The sequence below is a fragment of the Somniosus microcephalus genome, chromosome 13 (genome assembly GCF_052327205.1).
Source record: "Somniosus microcephalus isolate GS21.2 chromosome 13, FLI_Smic_1.0, whole genome shotgun sequence".
Taxonomy (NCBI): Eukaryota; Metazoa; Chordata; class Chondrichthyes; order Squaliformes; family Somniosidae; genus Somniosus; species Somniosus microcephalus.
The window spans coordinates 104454303-104476471 of NC_140999.1; the positions used below are offsets into that span (position 1 = coordinate 104454303).

At 49.0% G+C, this 22169-nt stretch overlaps 1 protein-coding gene across 2 annotated transcripts in view; it reads left to right on the forward strand.

The window, feature by feature from the left end:
* ctsa (cathepsin A) overlaps positions 1-22169 on the forward strand; it is an 84386-nt gene that overhangs the window by 56575 nt on the left and 5642 nt on the right. Inside the window, exons 10-14 of one of the 2 annotated variants that reach the window (XM_086005163.1) lie at positions 15-99; positions 4030-4178; positions 11811-11886; positions 13537-13626; positions 16258-16359. In XM_086005163.1, the coding sequence (XP_085861289.1) occupies positions 15-99; positions 4030-4178; positions 11811-11886; positions 13537-13626; positions 16258-16359 (502 nt within the window). The remainder of the gene's footprint in view (positions 1-14; positions 100-4029; positions 4179-11810; positions 11887-13536; positions 13627-16257; positions 16360-22169) is intronic. The other variant, XM_086005164.1, reaches the window with a different exon arrangement.

A 22169-nucleotide genomic window follows, 5' to 3' on the forward strand; every position in this document is an offset into this window, starting at 1 on the left:
TTCATCTTTCACAGCTTTGATGAGAACCAGAAGCAGCTGGTTATCAGTGATTTGGGAATCCTGTTCCCCAAAAACGAAATGAGTCTGTGGTGGCGGAAGGTAAACTCGTTTAATCTTTTCCTAAAGGTGATGGCCAGATTTATAATTCAACAACAATTTGCATTTATATAGCACCTTTAACTTGGTAGAATTCCCCAAGGCACTTCACGAGCGTTATCAGACAATAAAATTGACACCGAGCCACCTAAGATGATATTAGGACAGGTGACCAAAGGCTTGGTTGAAGAGCGTCTTAAAGGAGGAGAGCGAGGCGGAGAGGTTTCGGGAGGGAATTTCAGAGCTTGGGGCCTAGACAGCTGAAGGCACAGCCACCAATGGTGGGGCGAAGGGCGTGAGGGATGCACAAGAGTCCCCGTTCCTTGTTCTTCTTTGCAGTGGATATGAAGGTGAATCTGGTAGTAAAACAAATAAAAATGGCCTTGTGCAGAGTGATTCTATTCAGACAGTGCTCCCTGATAGTGCACAGGTTGTAGTGGCACTGCCTCATGTGGACCTGTCCCATATAGGCAAGGAAGGTCTCGGATTTGATTTCCTGGTATCCACTGTGTTAGCTTATCTCTACTTGCCTGCAGTAGGGGCACTAAGTTTGGCCTTTATGCCCCCATGGCTTTTGGTAGGTTGGGGGGGGTGGGGGTAGAAATCAAATAGAAACCAAAGAAAATTAACAAGTGCAGGTGTTAATATGAAGTAATGTACGAGGTAGCTAACAGGCTCACCAATGGCCAATGTTTGCCTATCAGGAATGGAGTGGGAAAAATTGAAAGCGTACTTTTGAAGTTGAGTCTAAGGTCAGCTGTGGACCAGCTCGGTGTAGCAGCTAGCTCCAGCGGATCTGATCTAAAGCAGCAGTCAGCATGTGAGTCAGCTGTGGGCTGTGCATCTCAATCAGCTGTCGAGCAAGATCAGAGGGTCATACGAGCAGATTCCACCATTTGAAGTAAAATAAGACAATAGAATGGGGGAAAGAAACAGTGGGGGTGAAACTGGGCGGGGATGGAGATGCAAAACAGGCGGAATCATCCGTGATGCGCCCTGCACGATGTTCAGTTCTGTTGAAGTCAATGGGTCTGACAATCGGGTGGGCCTTGTAACTGCTGGCCAATGTGATGCCGCTTGTTTCGTATCTCCGTACATGTCCACTTTCACCCTCTCCCAGTGTGCTTTTAACAAGAACAGTTTTATAAATATATATTTTATAGGAGAAATGGAAGCATTCAGGCCGGGCACGACAGAACCTGAGCCAGCGGGAGTAAAAGCCGCTTTCATATTGTGCCGGGATCCTTTCAGCCATGGCAAACCTGCCAAGTTTGGCATTGCTGCCGGCAACACCAACTCATCGGGAGCCAACGACACTGGCACATAGCAATGTACCTATGGCGAGAGAGGGAGGATTGTAAAGTGCAGCAGTTAATGGGAAAGGGTGAAGTGTATCGTGACAGAACACGTAGGTGGTGTTTTTAGAATAGGAAGTGAAGATCAGGGAGGAAAAGAATTTTTTTAATGTGGAGGTGGCAGATTTTGTGATGTGACCTTCTATCAGAGGGAGAAATGACCCGAGAACAAATGAATAATTATAGTGCTGTACTTCCTGACACACAATTCTGGACAAACAAGAACTTTCTCCAGCGCAACACCAGCGAGACAGAAGCCATCTCTTTGGCTCCCACCAGAATCTTCACACCTTGGGTACTGACTGCATCACCCTCCCCATTTGTTTGCTCAACTGCACCTGCAAGTACGCAACCTCTGTCCTGTCCAACTTAGTGACTGGCTACTTGCAACATCACCTGCCTATGCAACTATACCTCTTTCCCCCCCCACCCCGTTTCCACTGAGACCCTCAATCATGCCTTTGCCACCTCCCTGGTTTAACTTTTCTCCAATGTTTTCCTGCTTGACTTCTCTTCCTCAGTTCCACCTTGCACAAACTCCAACTCATCCAGAACTCACTGGAATGATCTGGGTACTAAGACCCACGCACTGACCTTCTGTAACTTCATGTCGCCCAGTGCGTTGTCTTCGAAATCCTTATCTGCAAATCGCTTCATGGTCTTGCTCCACTCTACCTCTGCCGTCTTGTAGCCCTCTGTTCCAGTACATCCGCATCGTCTGTTCTGCAAGTCTCCCACTTCCCCCTAACTGGCTATCCCTCCCCTTCTTTGAAAACCTCCCTAAAGCTTTCCTTTAGCCTGTGTTTGACCCTTCCGCTAACTGACCCCTTATTTCCGCTCGATGCCCGCTGGTCCTATGAAGCACCTTGGGATGTCCCATTTGAAAGTTGGTTCCATAAATAAGTTTAATTAAATGAATAGAGAAAGTGGAAGTGCTACAAGAAAGTAAATGTGGGCCTTTTATGTAAGGAAAATGATAGCCATTGTTTCCTTATTCTGACTTTGAATTAAAATTAGTAATAGGGTGACTGTGGTAATCACTCAAGGAATCGATATATAACTCAACCATCCTTCAGATTTTACCATTTGAACTGAGTCCAGTTCATGTATCTGAAGTATTTCCCAATCAGCAAGTGTCCTCCTCTCCTGAAGGTGCTGACTCTTGGTCGCATCACTTCAGTATCTAACCCAAGTGGGTGCTCAAGTGTGAGCCAAGATAGTGAGTATTCAGCCACACAATAAGTCATGTCGGAGCCTGATTTTATGATCCATCAATTTCTGTAGAAGTGCATTTTCTACCAGGATTACTGCATGCTGAAACCTGGTTGATTACTCTTTCTTCCTTTCAGGGCTACTCCAGTCCATTGCTGGTATTCCCAGTCTCTGCAGGGCTGCTCCAGTCCATTGCCGGTATTCCCAGTCTATACAGGGCTGCTCCAGTCCATTACAGGTATTCCCAGTCTCTGCAGGGCTGCTCCAGTCCATTACAGGTATTCCCAGTCTCTGCAGGGCTGCTCTAGTTCATTACAGGTATTCCCAGTCTCTGCAGGGCTGCTCCAGTCCATTACAGGTATTCCCAGTCTCTGCAGGGCTGCTCCAGTCCATTGCCGGTATTCCCAGTCTCTGCAGGGCTGCTCCAGTCCATTGCCGGTATTCCCAGTCTCTGCAGGGCTGCTCCAGTCCATTGCCGGTATTCCCAGTCTCTGCAGGGTTGCTCCAGTCCATTACAGGTATTCCCAGTCTCTGCAGGGCTGCTCCAGTCCATTACAGGTATTCCCAGTCTCTGCAGGGCTGCTCCAGTCCATTACAGGTATTCCCAGTCTCTGCAGGGCTGCTCCAGTCCATTGCCGGTATTCCCAGTCTCTGCAGGGCTGCTCCAGTCCATTGCCGGTATTCCCAGTCTCTGCAGGGCTGCTCCAGTCCATTGCCGGTATTCCCAGTCTCTGCAGGGCTGCTCCAGTCCATTACAGGTATTCCCAGTCTCTGCAGGGCTGCTCCAGTCCATTACAGGTATTCCCAGTCTCTGCAGGGCTGCTCCAGTCCATTACGGGTATTCCCAGTCTGTGCGGGACTGCACCAGTTCATTTCAGGTATTCCCAGTCTGTACAGGGCTGCTGCAAATAGTTTCATTTCACTTTCTGCATCCTCCATGTCCTCAGGAATTTTTGATCTAGCTCTGTCTAACTCCTGTCGGATCCATCTTCAGTTAAAGGCTCCGGTCCATCAGATTATTTAGTGTTTTACTTTTGATTCTGCTCAAAATGGAGAGAAATGTTGCATTAAATTCTTTAGGAATACAATGGAAATTAGTTTGGGATACTGAACTACCGTGGGATTGATTCCGTCCAGTACCTGGTAGGTGTGCCCATTTAAAAATAGTGAGGGTGAGTCCATTTCTCCAAGTTGGTGGAAGTTGGGAATGATCTGACCCATGCCACACACTGGGACCCAGCGAACTTTCTGTGTGTCCCCTTGTGCGATGTAGTTAATGGAGCTTTTCCTGCAGACCGACCTTTTCTCAGCGGTGATTGTTTTCTCTGTTGTCTCGGTGTGTTCACCTCTGGTGTATTTTTTCTAGAAACTGCAAGATATATATCAGGGCCACAGAAACATCCGTCTTGACCCCCCGTGCACCAACACCACTGCCTGCTGCAGTTACCTGAATGACCCAAGAGTGCGCAAGGCTCTGCACATTCCAAACTTTGTGCAGAAATGGGAGATGTGCAGGTAAAATCCAGTCTCTTACATTTATCGCGTAGAATTGCGTCATAATTCAGAGTGTGAATGTTGAATTCCTCGTGCTAGCCCATTCCTGCTGTGATTTGACAAAGGAGGTGTGAGCTTGTTTGGAACCCAGCCCTCTTACACCCCCAATCAGTTGTGTCCCTGAGATAGTGAGGATCAATTCAGTTCATTGTTAGATCCGTGATTCTTTAAATAGGATGTTTCCCCAAGAACTACACGGAGGCTGTAACTTAACAATCAACAGGTGTTTACTAGAGTAGAGCAGTCTCACGACTGAAGTACAGAAGCCTGCTCCGGCTTTATATACAGGTGTGGTCACTGCCGGTACTACAGTATACAGGAGCTGTAAAACAGTTCTCTCTTAAAGGTACATACACAACAATTCCTCCCCTTTTAGATTAACAGTACCATAACATTCATTTAACAATTAACATTTTTAACATGCAACATTAACTGAAAATAGTCCATTTATAAATTCAGTCTTGGGGCGGCTTCCTGATCCTTTCTGGATAGCGCCTTCCCTGAGGTTCTTGTTCTTGGTGCGGAGGCGATTCTGGCCCCCTTTCGTCGGTTAGTTCATCAGCGTTTCCGTGCTGTTTCGTGCCTTTATATTCTATTTCATATTGGTTCGCCCCTAGAAAAAGGGACCATCTTTGTAACCGTTGTGCAGTCATCACCAGACGCCCTTCTTTGGATTAAAGATGGAGACAAGTGGTTGGTGGTCAGTCAGCAAGGTGAACTTCTGCCCATGCAGATAGTGGTTGAATTTTTTTACTCCCCATACTAGGCTGAGGGCCTCCCTGTCGATCTGGGCGTAGTTGCGCTCGGCTGAGGTTAGTGACCGAGACGCAAAGGCTACTGGCCTCTCCAACCCGCCTGGGAATTTGTGCGACAGCACCGCTCCAATACCATAAGGTGATGCATCACATGCCAAACGAATTGGTAGTGCTGGGTTGAAATGGGCCAGCACCTCTTTTGATGTGATCAATGCTTTGCACTTCTGGAAAGCTCGTTTACATTCGTCATTCCACTTCCATGGTACCCCCGTTTGCAGTAGGGTATTCAGTGGGTGTAGTACTGTAGACAAATTTGGTAAGAACTTATGGTAGTTGTTAGATCAGGTAATTAATTTCAGTGGACCACACTGATCTGAGGTCAACACACTAAAATTAAAGTTTGCGAGTCCGGTGGTAAGTTTTAAATAGTCGATTTATTGCATCACTTGATTTACACTGTTTGACTTCCTTTATCCGACTAACATCATATTCAAAATGGCTGGTTTTTATACAGCAGCAGATGTACCCGCCCCCTTTATTACTGTTGGCTCAGCAGCATACATGCAGAGCTATGGTTGGTTCAACTACATCACACTGATTGGATCTCTGGTACATCAATCATTCCTTTCTTCTCTGTTTAAGCTAAATCAGCACTTTCAGTATTAAGCTTAGATCAGCACTTTCATTGTTCTCAGTTTTTAAGCGAAATCAGCACTTTCATTGTTCTCAGTTTTTAAGCTAAATCATATTAAAATCTATGTTATTAAAATATTATATTCCCTAACAGTAGTAGTTTACCAGCCCGAGGAACGACCTCAGTTGTGACACATTTTCCGGTGCTGGAGCCTTGACTACTGCCTCAATCTTTTCAGGAGACTTATGTAACCCTTCTTCATCAATAATGTGGCCACAATACGAGATCTGCTTCTGGAAAAACTCGCACTTGTGGCGATTAGCTCGTAGCCCATATTCCTTTAATCTGGTGAGCACCTTCTCCAGGTTGGCGAGGTGATCACTGTCATTTTCGCCCGTGACCAGGATGTCGTCCAAATAACACTGGGTCCCTGGAATCCCTTGCAGGACTTAATCCATTGCCCTTTGCCAAATAGCCGGAGCCGATGCTACCCTGAACACCAGTCGGTTGTATTGATAGAGACCTTTATGAGTTGATCATGAGGTATTGTTTCGAGGCTTTTTCTACCTCCATTTGCAAGTACGCCTGGGCCAGATCAATTTTGGTGAAGCGTTTACCTCCAGATAGCGAGGCGAAAATATCCTCAATCCGTGGAAGCGGATATTGTACCGTGTGAAGGACTGGGTTCACTGCCACCTTAAAATCCCCACAGATGTGGACCTTCTTTGGTTCCCCAGGCGTATTACTCAACGACCTCTTCAATACAGGGACGATGGGTGTAGCCCACTCGCTCCAGTCTACTTTGGACAGTACTCCTGAACGTTCCAACCCTTCCAGCTCTGCTTCAACGGCTGGTCGGATCGCATAAGGCACTGGTCTGGCCTTAAAAAAAAACTTTGGACTTGCATTTTCCTCTATTTTAATCGTTGCTGTTATGCCTTTTAGTGTTCCGAGTCCCTCCTGGAACACTTCTTGTGCGTCAGTTAGCATTTTTGACAGTCGTCCAGGTGTGGCGTCGTCATCCTTTTTGGCCTCAACCTTCAGTGCCTGTATGGAATGCCAATCTAATTGTATCTTCCGGATCCATTCACGTCCTAGTAGTGGTAGTCCTCCATCTGGCAATACATATAGGTCCATTTTAGGTATTTCCTGGCCTTTGTATATCACTGTCACCCTTATTTTTCCTTTGGCGTAGACTTTTTGCCCCGTGTATGTCTTCAAGACAATCTCTGTAGCTTTCAAGGGTATATGTGGAAATAGCCGCTTGTAGTCCCTTTGGTTTATGACCGTTAGGGCTGATCCAGTGTCCAATTCCATTTTCACTTGGACTCCGTCTATCTTGAGTGTGACCCAGATAGTCTGGTGATCCTCCATTTTGGTTACCTTATGTAGTTTCAGACAACCCAGCTCCTTGCTTCTGGAGTCTGTATCATTTCCCTGTTCATCTGAACTACTCTCCGTCACCTTATGTACCTTTTTGTACTTCTCCTGTGGAGATTTCTTGCTGTTGGTTTTCTTCCCTGACCTGCAGACTCTTGCTATGTGTCCTGTTTTTCCACACTGTCTGCACACTTGGTCCTTGAACCAACAATCCTTCTGATCGTGTGTTGTTCTGCCGCAGCGATAACACTTCCCTGCTCCATATGACATTTCATTGGTGCCGTATTCTTGCGGTCTCCGTTGTATCTCTGCAGCGCCCCATGCAGCTGCTTCGTGTGATACTGCCATGCTGAAAGCCTTGTCCAGCGTAAGATCCTTTTCTGATAAAAGCCGTTTCTGGGTTCCTTCACTTTGAAGTCCACACACAAACTTGTCCCTTAATGTATCTGATAGTCCCGCTCCAAACTGGCAGTGTTTCGATAACTTGCGCAGTTCCGTTAAGGACTCGGCATTACTTTCGTCTTTATGCTGGTTCCTTTTGTGGAACTTAAATCTTTCTGCTATCAGCAGCGGTGTGGGGCTTAAATGGTCCTGCAGGATTTCTACTATACTTTCGAAATTCTTCTCCACGGGCTTTTCTGGGGTTATCAGGTTTCGCAGTGAGCCATAAGTTTTTGCACCCATGGAATTTAACAAAACCAGTGCTTTCCTAGCATCTGGCACTTCATTCGCCCTGCAGTACACCTCAATGCATTCCACATATGTCGCCCAATCTTCGACTTCATTGTCGAACGCCGTGATACTGCCATTCTTCGCCATCCCTGGGTGTAATTTAACTGTCTAAATGGCGTCTCCCGCGCTCTCCCTTCTTCTCCGCTGGAACAAAATGGCGTCTTCCGCGCTTTCCTTCCTTCCCGCGCTCGCCCTACTTCTCCGCTGCGGCTTCAAAAAAAAATGCCGTCTCCCGCGCTCTCCCTTCTTCTCCGCGGCTCAATGGCGTCTCCCGCGCTCTCCCTTCTCCCCGCGGACGCGGTTCAGCCCTTGAGCCCTGGCTGTGCTCTGCGCGTTCTCCTGTGCGCCTTTCCCGTTGCCGTCGCTCGATCCTGAACCCGGCTGCTGCTTTACCCTCTCTCTCTCTCCTTGTTTTTCCTCGACGCCGCTCGGTTCTTTAACCCCCGGCCGTGCCCTGTGCTCTTCACCCTCTCTCTTACCCCATCGACACTGTTCGACTTTTCTACGCCGTCGGTCGGCTCCCGCCGCCACTGTCCAGGAAGGGTGTGCGCTGCACCTGTTGCCAGTCTGTTGCTGGATCGTCGTGGCTCTCAACAGCCACTTCTGCGATGTTCACTTGCTGCCGGATGACTGGGTGGTTGCTCGTGGTTGACGCCCGTGCTTCTGGCCTCAACTTTCTTCCACCGTCCTCCCGGAGCGACTCCTTGACGGGAAATGCAGAGTTGCAGGCAGATTCGAATCAACCTCGTCACCACTGTTAGATCCGTGATTCTTTAAATAGGATGTTTCCCCAAGAACCACACGGAGGCTGTAACTTAACAATCACCAGGTGTTTACTAGAGTAGAGTAGTCTCACGACTGAAGTACAGAAGCCTGCTCCGGCTTTATATACAGGTGTGGTCACTGCCGGTACTACAGTATACAGGAGCTGTAAAACAGTTCTCTCTTAAAGGTACATACACAACATTAATGAATTACCCTAAAGTGCGAGTCATGTCAAAAGTATTAGCCATTCTAAAGTCTAGTTGTGAATGGAGTCTTTGTAGACGGTGCACTTGCCAAGTGGCACTGTGATTTGTGTGTATGGTATAAATGGTGTGCTCATATTCACACTATGGGTGGAACATGGGCGTGTATATGGATAGTGTGCTCACAGCCACACTGGATGAGACATTCTGATATGATCATCTTTTTGTAATGCTTCTATCCTCTTGTAAGAATGGGGAATACTTAACACTATACTGCGCCTTCTAGTTTCACCAATCTTCATAAAGTGTCACTCCTGCCTCCCAACACTGGATCTACTTGCACATCCTGTTATTCTGTTTGACTTGACAATTGTTGCTCCATGATACAAGTATTAGGTAATGCACACAAATCTTTTTCACCGTTACGTCTAGTCCACTGCTGTATCTGGCTTTGTGTGGTCACCGCTACTTTTTTTAGCATTGGCCTTTTCCCACAAAACAAAGCATCATTGACAGCCTTACTTTACAGAACACACACTGGGGACACAAATCAAAAATGTTGAGGGCCAAGGTCAGCTTTCTGGGGGGCTCCGCTAATCCTAATGTATCCATCGTTAGCAGGAACAGCAGTTAACTAGCTGTTTATCCAAATTTACAGCTGCTGTCTTGGATCCTGTAAGCTTTCACCTTGGTCACCAGTCACTTCTGAGGGATCTTATCAAATGCTTTTTAAAATAGTGAGATGTGTAGCATGCCCTGTCCTCCATTCATCCAATAATTCTTCTGAGAATTTGCTCAGTGTGCTGTACCCCTCACCCCCTCGGGCAGGTGTACCCCTCACCCCCTCGGGCAGGTGTACCCCTCACCCCCTCGGGCAGGTGTACCCCTCACCCCCTCGGGCAGGTGTACCCCTCACCCCCTCGGGCAGGTGTACCCCTCACCCCCTCGGGCAGGTGTACCCCTCACCCCCTCGGGCAGGTGTACCCCTCACCCCCTCGGGCAGGTGTACCCCTCACCCCCTCGGGCAGGTGTACCCCTCACCCCCTCGGGCAGGTGTACCCCTCACCCCCTCGGGCAGGTGTACCCCTCACCCCCTCGGGCAGGTGTACCCCTCACCCCCTCGGGCAGGTGTACCCCTCACCCCCTCGGGCAGCTGTACCCCTCACCCCCTCGGGCAGCTGTACCCCTCACCCCCTCGGGCAGCTGTACCCCTCACCCCCTCGGGCAGCTGTACCCCTCACCCCCTCGGGCAGCTGTACCCCTCACCCCCTCGGGCAGGTGTACCCCTCACCCCCTCGGGCAGGTGTACCCCTCACCCCCTCGGGCAGGTGTACCCCTCACCCCCTCGGGCAGCTGTACCCCTCACCCCCTCGGGCAGGTGTACCCCTCACCCCCTCGGGCAGGTGTGCCCCTCACCCTCTCGGGCAGGTGTGCCCCTCACCCCCTCGGGCAGGTGTGCCCCTCACCCCCTCGGGCAGCTGTGCCCCTCACCCCCTCGGGCAGGTGTGCCCCTCCCCCCCTCGGGCAGGTGTACCCCTCACCCCCTCGGGCAGGTGTCCCCCCCCTCACCCCCTCGGGCAGGTGTCCCCCCCCTCACCCCCTCGGGCAGCTGTGCCCCTCACCCCCTCGGGCAGGTGTACCCCTCACCCCCTCGGGCAGGTGTCCCCCCCCTCACCCCCTCGGGCAGGTGTCCCCCCCCCTCACCCCCTCGGGCAGGTGTCCCCCCCCCCTCACCCCCTCGGGCAGGTGTCCCCCCCCCCTCACCCCCTCGGGCAGGTGTCCCCCCCCCTCACCCCCTCGGGCAGGTGTCCCCCCCCCTCACCCCCTCGGGCAGGTGTCCCCCCCCCTCACCCCCTCGGGCAGGTGTCCCCCCCCTCACCCCCTCGGGCAGGTGTCCCCCCCCTCACCCCCTCGGGCAGGTGTCCCCCCCCTCACCCCCTCGGGCAGGTGTCCCCCCCCCTCACCCCCTCGGGCAGGTGTCCCCCCCCCTCACCCCCTCGGGCAGGTGTCCCCCCCCCTCACCCCCTCGGGCAGGTGTCCCCCCCCCTCACCCCCTCGGGCAGGTGTCCCCCCCCTCACCCCCTCGGGCAGGTGTCCCCCCCTCACCCCCTCGGGCAGGTGTACCCCTCACCCCCTCGGGCAGGTGTCCCCCCCGTCACCCCCTCGGGCAGGTGTCCCCCCCGTCACCCCCTCGGGCAGGTGTCCCCCCCCTCACCCCCTCGGGCAGGTGTCCCCCCCGTCACCCCCTCGGGCAGGTGTCCCCCCCCGTCACCCCCTCGGGCAGGTGTCCCCTCCCGTCACCCCCTCGGGCAGGTGTCCCCCCCCCTCACCCCCTCGGGCAGGTGTCCCCCCCCCCCTCACCCCCTCGGGCAGGTGTCCCCCCCTCACCCTTTTCCCCACTGTTGGAGCTGATATCAAAGTGATGTCATCTAACTCGCCCAACGCTGCTTATTCCAGGTGAATTCAGCTTTTTACCTCCAACACCCGCCCCCCCCCCCACCACCCTGACTTGTCGTCTGAAGATCATTGATGCCAATCATGCTGAATTCAACCATGCAGCTATCTGGAGGAGGATGTGTGGTGCTGATGGTCCAACGCTTGTCTTACCCTCCTGATACATGAACGGACATTCAATGGTATTGGCCAAGTCTGGTAGGAAAGCAGAACTAACCTTCGCTGAACTGACCTTAACTGGGGCCTGCAGACTCTAGGAGTATCCGGAGGGTCGTGACATCATTGGATCTCTGTCCATCTGTAGCTCGTGGTACCACGTATGACCAGCACAGTGCCTTGAGAATTCTCTTTTCTTTCTCTAGTGATTGACTGGCACATTAGGGTAATTGCAGTGTTGCACCGATACATTCAGTTTCCCGACGTGTGGGTTAGGTTAAAATTGCCCCCATTATTTCTGTTGCTGTACACTAATTAAAAATGTTTTCAGCAAGAGTTTTCCTTGGAATGGCTGATGCCTACTTTCTGGAGTTGAAATGGGAAGGAGGGTTTCCCAGGGAGTCTATATTTGCAGGAGGGTCCCAGGGAATATGGCAGTATTTGCAAGGGGGTCCTTCTTGGAAAAGTTCGATGACCACTGCCTTACTTTGTGTTTTTTTTTGTTCCTGTGTAGTGCCATAGTGAATCTGTTTTATCGGTCCCTCTACAGTGATATGAAGGATCAATACCTGAAACTACTGGCCGCCAGGGTAATTGAAACATTGCTATTTCCACTGCACTGTTTTCTTCCAAGTCGGTGACTAACTTCTCGAGATTGTGCGCGCTTTAATCCTGTAGCACAGATTGGGGTTGCAGGGAGGTGAAGCTTGATTCTACTGGTTGTTGTCCTGTGCCATGAACTATTCATAGCCCAGTGGCTGGCTGGGTGAGCTCCTTCTGATCGGTTTGATCGGGGCCCCAGAACAGTGGCCCGCTCTCCCTCCCTGACCACTGATTGGCAGCTCCTTATGGTCAAGATTGGAAATTTGGTGCACATTGGAATTCCCCATGGCCTGGAATTTTGATGCTCCAATCGGCTGGGCCAACTTTCCCGTGATGTTGAATCCTTTTTCTAAGAAAACACACTAAATTGTTAGCATTTTCTGCTGACGTCACTCACTCATACCAGAATGCAGTTCCATGGGCACCGGAAGCCCCCTGGTATCCAGCCCGAGTGGCCATTCTTCGGGTGAGCCGAGACATAAGAACATAAGAAATAGGAGCAGGAGTAGGCCATTCAGCCCCTCGAGCCTGCTCCGCCAGTCAATGAGATCATGGCTGATCTTCTGCCTCAACTCCATTCACCGGCCCTATCACCATATCCCTTGATGCCCTTACTAGTCAGAAATCTATCGACTTCTGTTTTGAATATACCCAATGACTGAGCCTCCACAGCTCTCTGGGGTAGAGAATTCCAAAGATTCACCACCCTCTGTCCTGAATGGCCTACCCTTTATCCTGAGGCTGTGGCCCCTGGTTCTAGACTCCCCAGCCGAGGGAAACATTCTCCCAGCATCCACCCTATCAAGCCCTGTAATAATTTTGTATGCTTCAATGAGATCCCCTCTCATTCTTCTGAATTCAAGAGAATACAGGCCTAGTTTACTCAATCTCTTCTCATACAACAGTCCCGCCATCCCAGGAATCAATCTCGTGAACCTTCGTTGCACTCCCTCTATGGCAAGTATATCCTTCCTTAGGTAAGGAGACCAAAATTGTACACAGTACTCCAGATATGGTCTCACCAAGGCCCTATATAATTGGAGTAAGACTTCTTTACTCCTGTACTCAAATCCTCTTGTAATGAAGGCCAGCATACCATTTGCCTTCCTAATGGCTTGTTGCACCTGCACATTCACTTTCAGTGAGTCATGTACAAGGACACCCAGGTCCCTTTGAGCGCCTTTCACCTCAGGATGTCCAAAGCGTTTTACAGCCAGTGAAGTACTTTTTGAAGTGTAGTCACTGTCGTAATGTAGGAAACGTGGCAGCCAATTTGCGCACAGCAAGCTCCCACAAACAGCAATGTGATAATGACCAGTTAATCTGTTTTTTAATGTTGGTTGAGGGATAAATATTGGTCAGGACACCGGGGAGATCTCCTGCGTCCCCCTGAGATAGCAGACAGGGCCTCGGTTTAACGTCTCATCTGAAAGACGGCAGCTCCGACAGTGCAGCACTCCCTCAGCACTGCACTGGAGTGTCAGCCTAGATTATGTGCTCAAATCTCTGGAATCTACGGTGACTATTGCCTGCTGGCTGTCGACCTAGAATGCAGATACTTTCCAATCTCTCTGAATTGAATTTTAATCTGAGTGGGTTTTTTTCCTGTGTCAATTTGGCTGTGTTTCTGACGACAGCAATACCAGATCCTGGTGTATAATGGAGATGTGGACATGGCCTGTAACTTCATGGGAGATGAGTGGTTTGTGGAGTCTCTTCACCAGAAGGTGAGCTTTTTTTTGCTATAGTTCAGATGTGACTTGTTTGCTGTGATCGGGTGAGTGGCTTCGATCTGTGTGCAAGTAGCACACTGCTAGTCATGTACCTCTGCATCTGGTTGAGAATAACACTTTTCACAGAGCCGTTTATACAAAGGGTCTGGGGAAATGCAGTACGTTGTACATGACTCAAATGCAGGCGATGCACAGTTATTTTGTGTATGTGTGGAATTTTTCATGTACATGATGTAATAGACATGACCAATGCAAACCATCGGTAGTTCAACCCGTTTAACTGCTGTGTGCTTGCTCGCCCCCATGGTGGAGTAAGACCAGTAACTGTGGTGACTTCCTCACCATGACTGGCTCCTCAATTATGGGATGTTGAGGAAGCGCAGATTCACTGCTGTTTCCTCTCTTTGTTCTCCAGCAAGAGAATATCAAGAGACTGGGTTATCCCAGGTTCCATACAGCAAGTGACGAAGCTCTGGTACACTAGACCTACTGCCCTTATAGTTTCATTTCTCTTCCTGTGCCTGGCCTCCATTTGGAATGATTGAAGTCAGGACATCTTACACCATTCAACAGCACCTCCCAAACCTGCGACCTCTACCACCACAAGGGCAGCAGGCTCATGGGAACACCATCACCTCCAAGTTTCCCTCCAAATCATACACCATCCTGACTTGGAAGTATATTGGCCGTTCCTTCATCATCGCTGGGTCAAAATCCTGGAACACACTCCCTAACAGCATTGTGGGAGTACCTTCACCACACGGACTGCAGCGATTCAAGAAGGCGGCTCACCTACCATCACCTTCTCGAGGGCAATTAGCGATGGGCAATAAATGCTGGCCTTGCCAGCGACGCCCACATCCCATAAATGAATTTTTAAAAATACCGACCATAAACAGTGTCGGCAGTGCAGGGAGAATTTTTGTCTATTGCACAGTTGCGCAACGGGATGAAACCACTCAGCAGCTGAGCAAAACCAAGATAATCTGCCACGAAAGCCATCTCCTGATCGCACTGCAAGCGCCTCCCCCATTATACACCCTCTTTGGCCATGAGTGCTGCACGATTTAGGAGTACAAAATACCGTCCTTCCACACAGTGTGCGTGCTTCAACTAAACAAGTACTGCTCATCTTTTATTATTAAAGGCAGCAGTGTCAGCCAATCTCTTAATCAAAAGCCACTCTTCAGAATGCTGTGTCACTTTGGGTGATAGAAACAAAGAACTTGCATTTATAGGGCACCTTTTTCGACCTATGGACATCCCAAAGCACTTTACAGCCAATGAAGTACCTTTGAAGTGTAGGCACGGCAAGCTCCCACAAACAGCTGTGTGCAGATTGGCTGCCACATTTCCTTTATAAAAAAAATGACCAGATAATCTGTTTTAGCGATGTTGGTTGAGGGATAAATATTGGCCAGGACACCAGGGATCTTCTCCATCCACCTGAGAGGACAGATGGCGCTTCGCTTTAATGTCTCATCCAAAAGACAGCACATCAGTACTCCACTGGAGTGTCGGCCTAGACTTTTGTGCTCAAGTCTCTGGAGTGAGACTTGGACCCACAACCTTCTGACTCGGAGACAAGAGTGCTACCAACTGAGCCACTGGCTGACACTCTTATGTGCATCTAACAGGTTTGGATATATACTTGAAAAGGAAAATGGGGGAGCTGGCACAGGCACGATGGGCCAAATGGCCTCCTCCTGTGCTGTAAGAGGTCCTGACTTCAATAATTCCAAATGGAGACCAGGCACAGGAAGAGAAAAGAAACAATAGGGGCAGTAGGTCTATTATACCAGGGCTCCGTCACTTGATGTATGAAACCTGGGATAACCTAGTCTCTTGATATTCTCTTGCTAGAGAACAATGAGCGGAAACAGCAGTTAATCTGTGCTTCCTTAACATCCCATAACTGGGGAGCCAGTATACAAAGTCACAAATATACACTGAGCTCCCACAGTTGGGAGGTGGAATGCTGGGCTAGTTTTGAACCCATTGGTTTAAATTTTTGATACAATACAAAAGTAATACTCGGATACCAAATGCTGAAAAGGGATTCACTGATTATATTGCTCTGCTTGTGAGCAAGATCTGTCCAACTCTTGAGTTCATTGCTATCCACCCCTTGGATTTGGTGGCTTTGTATGAAGAGTATATCGAGGCTACTCCATGGGAATACACGGAAGTTTATTCAGGCAGTGCGAAAGTTCTTGCCTTGTAAATCTCACTGCTCTTTTTAAATGGAACAATCTATGGGCCAAAGCGAGTGCTACATGGCTCCACCAAGGCGAAGATGATGAGTTGAGTCAAATAGTGGCCGGTCAGGTGACATCAGCCTTAGGTTTTAAAAGTCTTTCATTTGCAGGAGGGAGGGAGGGAGGGAGCAGTGGGTTTTGAGATCTGTCTAGAATCCGTGCAACACAAACTTTGTTCCAAGACGAGTTTGCAGTCGGCAGAGGTATTTTGGGATCTTCTGCCATTCTTCATGATGTGTTCTCGGACCTGCCTTGAGGAGAGGGGAGTAGCGGAGGGTTGGTGCCGCTGCCCTGTGGGGACGTGTTGTGTTGGAAGCTCAGTCCCATCTGTCTGCGCCTGTTTTGTTCCCCCCCCCTCCCCCCACAGGTACTGGTGAACCGCCGGACCTGGCTATACGACGACGAGAACGGCGATCAGGTGGGCGGGTTTGTCAAGGAGTTCGCCAACCTTGCTTTCCTGACGATAAAGGTATGGCCTCAAGATAAGAGTGTGAATTATAAATAAAAAACAAAATGCTGGAAACACTCAACAGGTCAGGCAGCATCTGTGGAGCGAGGAACACAGTTAACGTTTCAGGTCGATGACCTTTCATCAGAACTGGAAGAAGTTAGAGATGTAACAGTTTATAAGCAAGTAGAGCCAGGGAAAGGGGAGGGAGGAGGAAAAATGAGATGGAAGCTCAAGGAACAGAACCTCATCTTTTGATTAGGCACTTTACAGCCTTCCGGCCTAACCATTGAGTTCAACGATTTCAGATCATAACCTCTGCTCCCATTTTTTCGGATGCCAGCAATTGCTGATGATTCTGATATTCCCACTTACACCTTCTCTAGCCCCATCTTTTGTTTCTTTACTTGTCCTATTACCATCTCCATTCGCCTTGCACCATCATCCCTTTTGTCATTTAATCTCTCTTGCCTTCCACCCTGTGACAGACCTTCCCTTTTGTTCTTTCCTCCCCTCCCCTTTCCCTGCCTCTGTACTTGCTTAAAACTTGTTACATCTCTAATTTTTTCCAATTCTGACAAAAGGTCATCGACCTGAAATGTTGGAGGGGGGGATTTTAACTCGGGTGCGGGATGGTGTCGTGTTATCCAAATTTCGTGTTTCCCACACGAATCTAAATGGATGTGGGAGACTGATGGAATTTTAACTCAATTGGCCAATTGATTTCCAACGTGTGGGAAGCCTTTGCAAATGGGTTTTTCATGACAAAGTCCCCTCTGGTGATGTCATAATTGCTGCTGCATTTAAGGTCCACAGCAAACCTTGCTTCTTCTGCAGACTGCCAAGCTTCTTGACTGTGCAGTGTGAGGGAGCTGCAGCAAATAAGACAAGCGGGAGGGCAAGATCAGCTCCTCGCTTTGACGAGGCGGCACTGCAGGCATTAGTCAATGGGGCTAGGGCCAACAGGGAGGTGCTGTTCCCTTCATCAGGAAGGAAGAGGCCTCCCACTCAGCCCAAGGCAGTGTGGATGCAGGTGGTTGAGGAGGTCAACTCCTTGGGAGTCACCCGCAGAACCTGGATACAGTGCAGGAAAAGATTTCATGACCTTCAGCGCACTGGAAAAGTGAGTATGAATTTCCCATCACCCTCAATCTGATCCCCATTGCCTTTCCTCACCAGCACTCAGCTTTAGCAATTTCTTCCTCCACATCCCACTTGACACTGACATCCATGCACCCTTACCCATTCCCTCTCTCTCTATGCTCACATTCACATAACTATTCCACCATGCAGCCCTCACACTCCCTATCACTCCGATGCTTTGAACACAACTGACAACACACAGGGAGGGCCCTTGGTCTTGCAACCTCACTCCATCTTTGTCTCCTAAGTATCTATGCTATGCAATCTCTACACTCACTCCTTCATTCTCACTCAACCTCCACTTGTTTCCCTCATTGCAGGAAAAGAGAGCTCACAACAAAAGAGTGCGAGCCAGGACAGGAGGAGGGACAGCCTCAACAGCCCACCTGACCCCCTGGGAGGAGGCCGTCCTAGAAATTATGGGCATTGAGGATGATTCGCGCATGGGGGATGGACAGACGGGTGCAACACATCAAGCTGGTGACAGAAAAGTTTCCCATCTCTCTCTTTTACATTGCATGAGTCGCTAATAATGATTGTGAAGCTGTAACAGATGCACTTATGAGCATCTGCAAAAAGCTATGTGCATGTAGCCTTTGCATCACATCTCTGACTCTTTCCTTTACTCCCCCACAGGACCATCACAAGCATCCATCCCCCCTAGCCAGGAAGAAGAGGCTGAGCAGCCAGACTCCTCAGAGGAAGCTGCAACCTCTGAGGGCGCAATGTCACCAGAATTCAGTGCACCCAACACCAGCGCAGACACTCACCTCGGTGGGACCTTCGGGACATAGAGTAGTGTTGTTACCTGGTGTATCACAGCTCACAAGTGAGCATCAGCAGATTGTGAAGACAGGGACAGCAGTGGAGTGTCCTAGTCGGAGGGCGCAGTACTCTGCCAGCTCGGCTCAGCAGCATGTTGACCCTCTGCCTCTGGGTCCATCCACGAGATCAGCAGTGATGGGACTCCAGGAACAGATGCAGGAGTCTCTGGCAGGTTTTGACTCTAGGGTCGCTGCAGGTGTGGAACGAATAGAGGAGTCCATAGCGACCATGACCAAAGCCTTTGTGGAGTCATTGGCAGGCAGTGAAAACTAGTTCTCTAACCAATCAGCAGGGGTGATTCATTTGGCTACAAACAAACAGTATAAAAAGACCGGTGCTAGTGCGAGTAGCAGAGAGTGCCGTGAGAGTTTGGGTAAGTGGGGTGTTAGGTGCTGTTTCTGTTTTGTTTCTGGCCTTGTTTTTCCTGCCAGTCTCAGGATCAGCAGACATCATGGAGGCGGAGCAGAGAGGCGACGCCCAGTCGAGGCAGCCGGGAGCAGCAGCGGGTGTTGAGTCGAGTCGGAGCAGCGAGGCGAGGCAGCCTAAACAGGCTCCACAGGCAACATTCCAAGGGGAGGTCAGAATTCAAAAGTGACATCACAGCCAAGCTGGTAGGTGATTGGCTGGTTGGTGAGTACTTTTCCTTCCCTTTTAAACCTTTATAAGTTGGTAAGTTCAATTAAATAGAGGTGTGATATTCATCATCTAGAATCGGGGCAGAGGGTATTTAAAAATAATAAATTTAATTAATTGCATAGAATGGGAGAGCAGGTGATGTGTTACTGCTGCAATATGTGGGAGCTGGTGGACACCATTGATGTTCACGGTGATCACATTTGCAGTTAGTGCTGGCTGCTCGAGGAACTCCGGCTCCATGTTGATGAGCTGGAGTCCGAGCTTCAAACACTGCGACACATCAGGGAGGGGGAGAGTTACTTGGACTCTGTGTTCCAGGAAGTAGTCACACCAATTAGATTAACTAATTCAGATGTAGTCCGTGGTCAGGGACAGGAGGGTGTGACTATGAGTGAGGCAGGTACGGGGATCCAGGAGGTAGTGTTGGAGGAGCCGCAGCCCTTGCTCTTGTCCAACAGGTTCGAGGCTCTTACTCCCTGTGAGGACGGGAACGGGGACTGCAGGGAGGATGAGCAACCTGGCCACAGCATCGTGGAACGAGGGGCCATTCAAGTGGGGGGAATAAAAAGAAATGTTGTAGTGGTAGGGGATAGTATCATTAGGGGGATAGATAGGGCTCTTTGCAGCCGAGAGCGAGAGTCCCGAAGGCTGTGTTGCCTGCCCGGTGCCAGGGTTAAGGACATCTCCTCTGGGCTGGAGAGAAACTTGGAGTGGGAGGGGGAGGATCCAGTTGTCGTGGTCCATGTTGGTACCAACGACATAGATAGGACAAGGAAGGAGGTTCTGCTGAGGGAGAATGAGCAGCTAAGGGCCAAATTAAAAAGCAGAACCACAAGGGTAATAATCTCTGGATTACTACTTGAGCCACGAGCAAATTTGGCTAGGGTAAATAAAATCAGAGAGTTAAATGCGTGGCTCAAAGACTAGTGTGGGAGAAATGTGTTTTGCTTCTTGGGACACTGGCACCAGTACTGGGACAGGAGAGAGCTGTTCCGTTGGGACGGACTTCACTTGACCAGTGCTGGGACTAGAATCCTGGTGAATCGAATAACTAGGGCTGTAGAGAGGGCTTTAAACTAATTAGTGGGGGGGAGGTTTCAAGAGAGCGAAAAATAAAAATGTCAGCGGAGAAGGCAATAGAGCAAGGTAGCAGTGGGGGAATTAAAAACCGGAGCATGTCAGGAAGGGACAGAATATGTAAAGGGGGTAAAAGCAGAAACAAATTGTCACAAAACATATTTAAAAGTTCTTTATCTGAATGCACGCAGCATTCGTAGCAAAATAGATGAGTTGACGGTACAAATAACTACACATGAGTATGATCTGGTGGCCATTACAGAAACATGGCTGCAAGGTGACCATGACTGGGAACTAAACATCCAGGGGTATTTGACTATTAGGAAGGACAGACAGGAAGGAAAGGGAGGTGGGGTGACTATGTTAATAAAGGATGGAATCACTGCAATAGTGAGAAATGATATTGGGTCAAAGGATCAGGATAGTGAAACAGTTTGGGTGGAGATAAGGAATAATAAGGGAAAAAAGTCACCAGTGGGCGTAGTCTATAGGCCTCCTAACAGTTGCAACTCTATTGGTCAGAGTATAAATCAGGAGATAGTTGGGGTTTGTAATAAGGGAACAGCTATAATCATGGGAGATTTTAACTTTCATATTGACTGGACAAATCAAATTGGGCAGGGCAGCCTTGAGGAAGAGTTCATAGAGTGCATTAGGGATGGGTTCCTTGAGCAGTATGTTACTGAACCAACCAGGGGGCAGGCAATCTTAGATCTGGACCTGTGTAATGAAACAGGATTAATAAAAAACGTCCCAGTAAAGGATCCCCTTGGAATGAGTGACCATAACATGGGTGAATTCCAAATTCAGTTGGAGGGTGAGAGAGTTGGATCTCAAACCAGCGTACTAAGCTTAAATAAAGGAGACTATGAAGGTATGAGAGCAGAGTTGACTAAAGTGGACTGGGAAAATAGATTAAAGTGTAAGATGGTACATGAGCAGTGGTGTACATTCAAGGAGATATTTCACAACTTTCAAGAAAAATATATTCCAGTGAGGAAAAAGGGGCGTAAAAGAAAAGACAGCCATCCGTGGCTAAGTAAAGTAATAAAGGATAGTATCCGACTGAAAGCAAGGGCATATAAAGTAGCCAAATCTAGTGGGAGGATAGAAGATTGGGAAGCATTTAAAAGCCAGCAAAGAATAACTAAAAGATTAATTAAGAAAGGGAAGATAGATTATGAAAGTAAACTAGCAAAAAATATAAAAACAGAGAGCAAGAGTTTCTACAGTTATATAAAAAGAAAAAGGGTGGCTAAAGTGAATGTTGGTCCCTTAGAGGACGAGACCGGGAAATTAGTGGTAGGGAACATGAAGATGGCAAAAACGCTGAACAAATATTTTGTATCAGTCGTTACAGTAGAGGACACTAAAAATATCCCAACACTGGATAAACAGGGGGCTCTGGGGGGGAGGAGCTAAACACGATTAAAATCACTAAGGAGGTGGTACTCGGTAAGATAATAGGACTAAAGGCGGACAAATCCCCTGGACCTGATGGCTTACATCCTAGGGTCTTGAGAGAAATGGCGGTAGGGATTGTGGATGCATTGGTGGTAATTTTCCAAAACTCCCTGGATTCAGGAAAGGTCCCAGCAGATTAGAAAACTGCTAATGTAACGCCCTTATTTAAAAAGGGAGGCAGACAAAAGGCTGGAAACTATAGACCAGTTAGCCTAACATCTGTGGTTGGTAAAATGTTGGAGTCCATTATTAAGGAAGCAGTAACAGGACATTTGGATAAGCATAATTTAATCGGACAGAGTCAGCATGGTTTTACGAAGGGGAAGTCATGTTTGACAAATTTGCTCGAATTCTTTGAGGACATAACAAACAGGGTGGATAAAGGGGAACCAGTGGATGTGGTGTATTTGGACTTCCAAAAGGCATTTGACAAGGTGCCACACAAAAGATTACTGCACAAGATAAAAAATCACGGGATTGGGGGCAATATACTGCCATGGGTGGAAGATTGGCTATCTAACAGAAAACAGAGAGTTGGGATAAATGGTTCATTCTCGGGTTGGCAATCAGTAACTAGTGGTGTTCCGCAGGGGTCAGTGCTGGGACCCCAACTCTTTACAATCTATATTAACGATTTGGAGGAAGGGACCAAGTGCAACGTATCCAAGTTTGCCGATGATACAAAG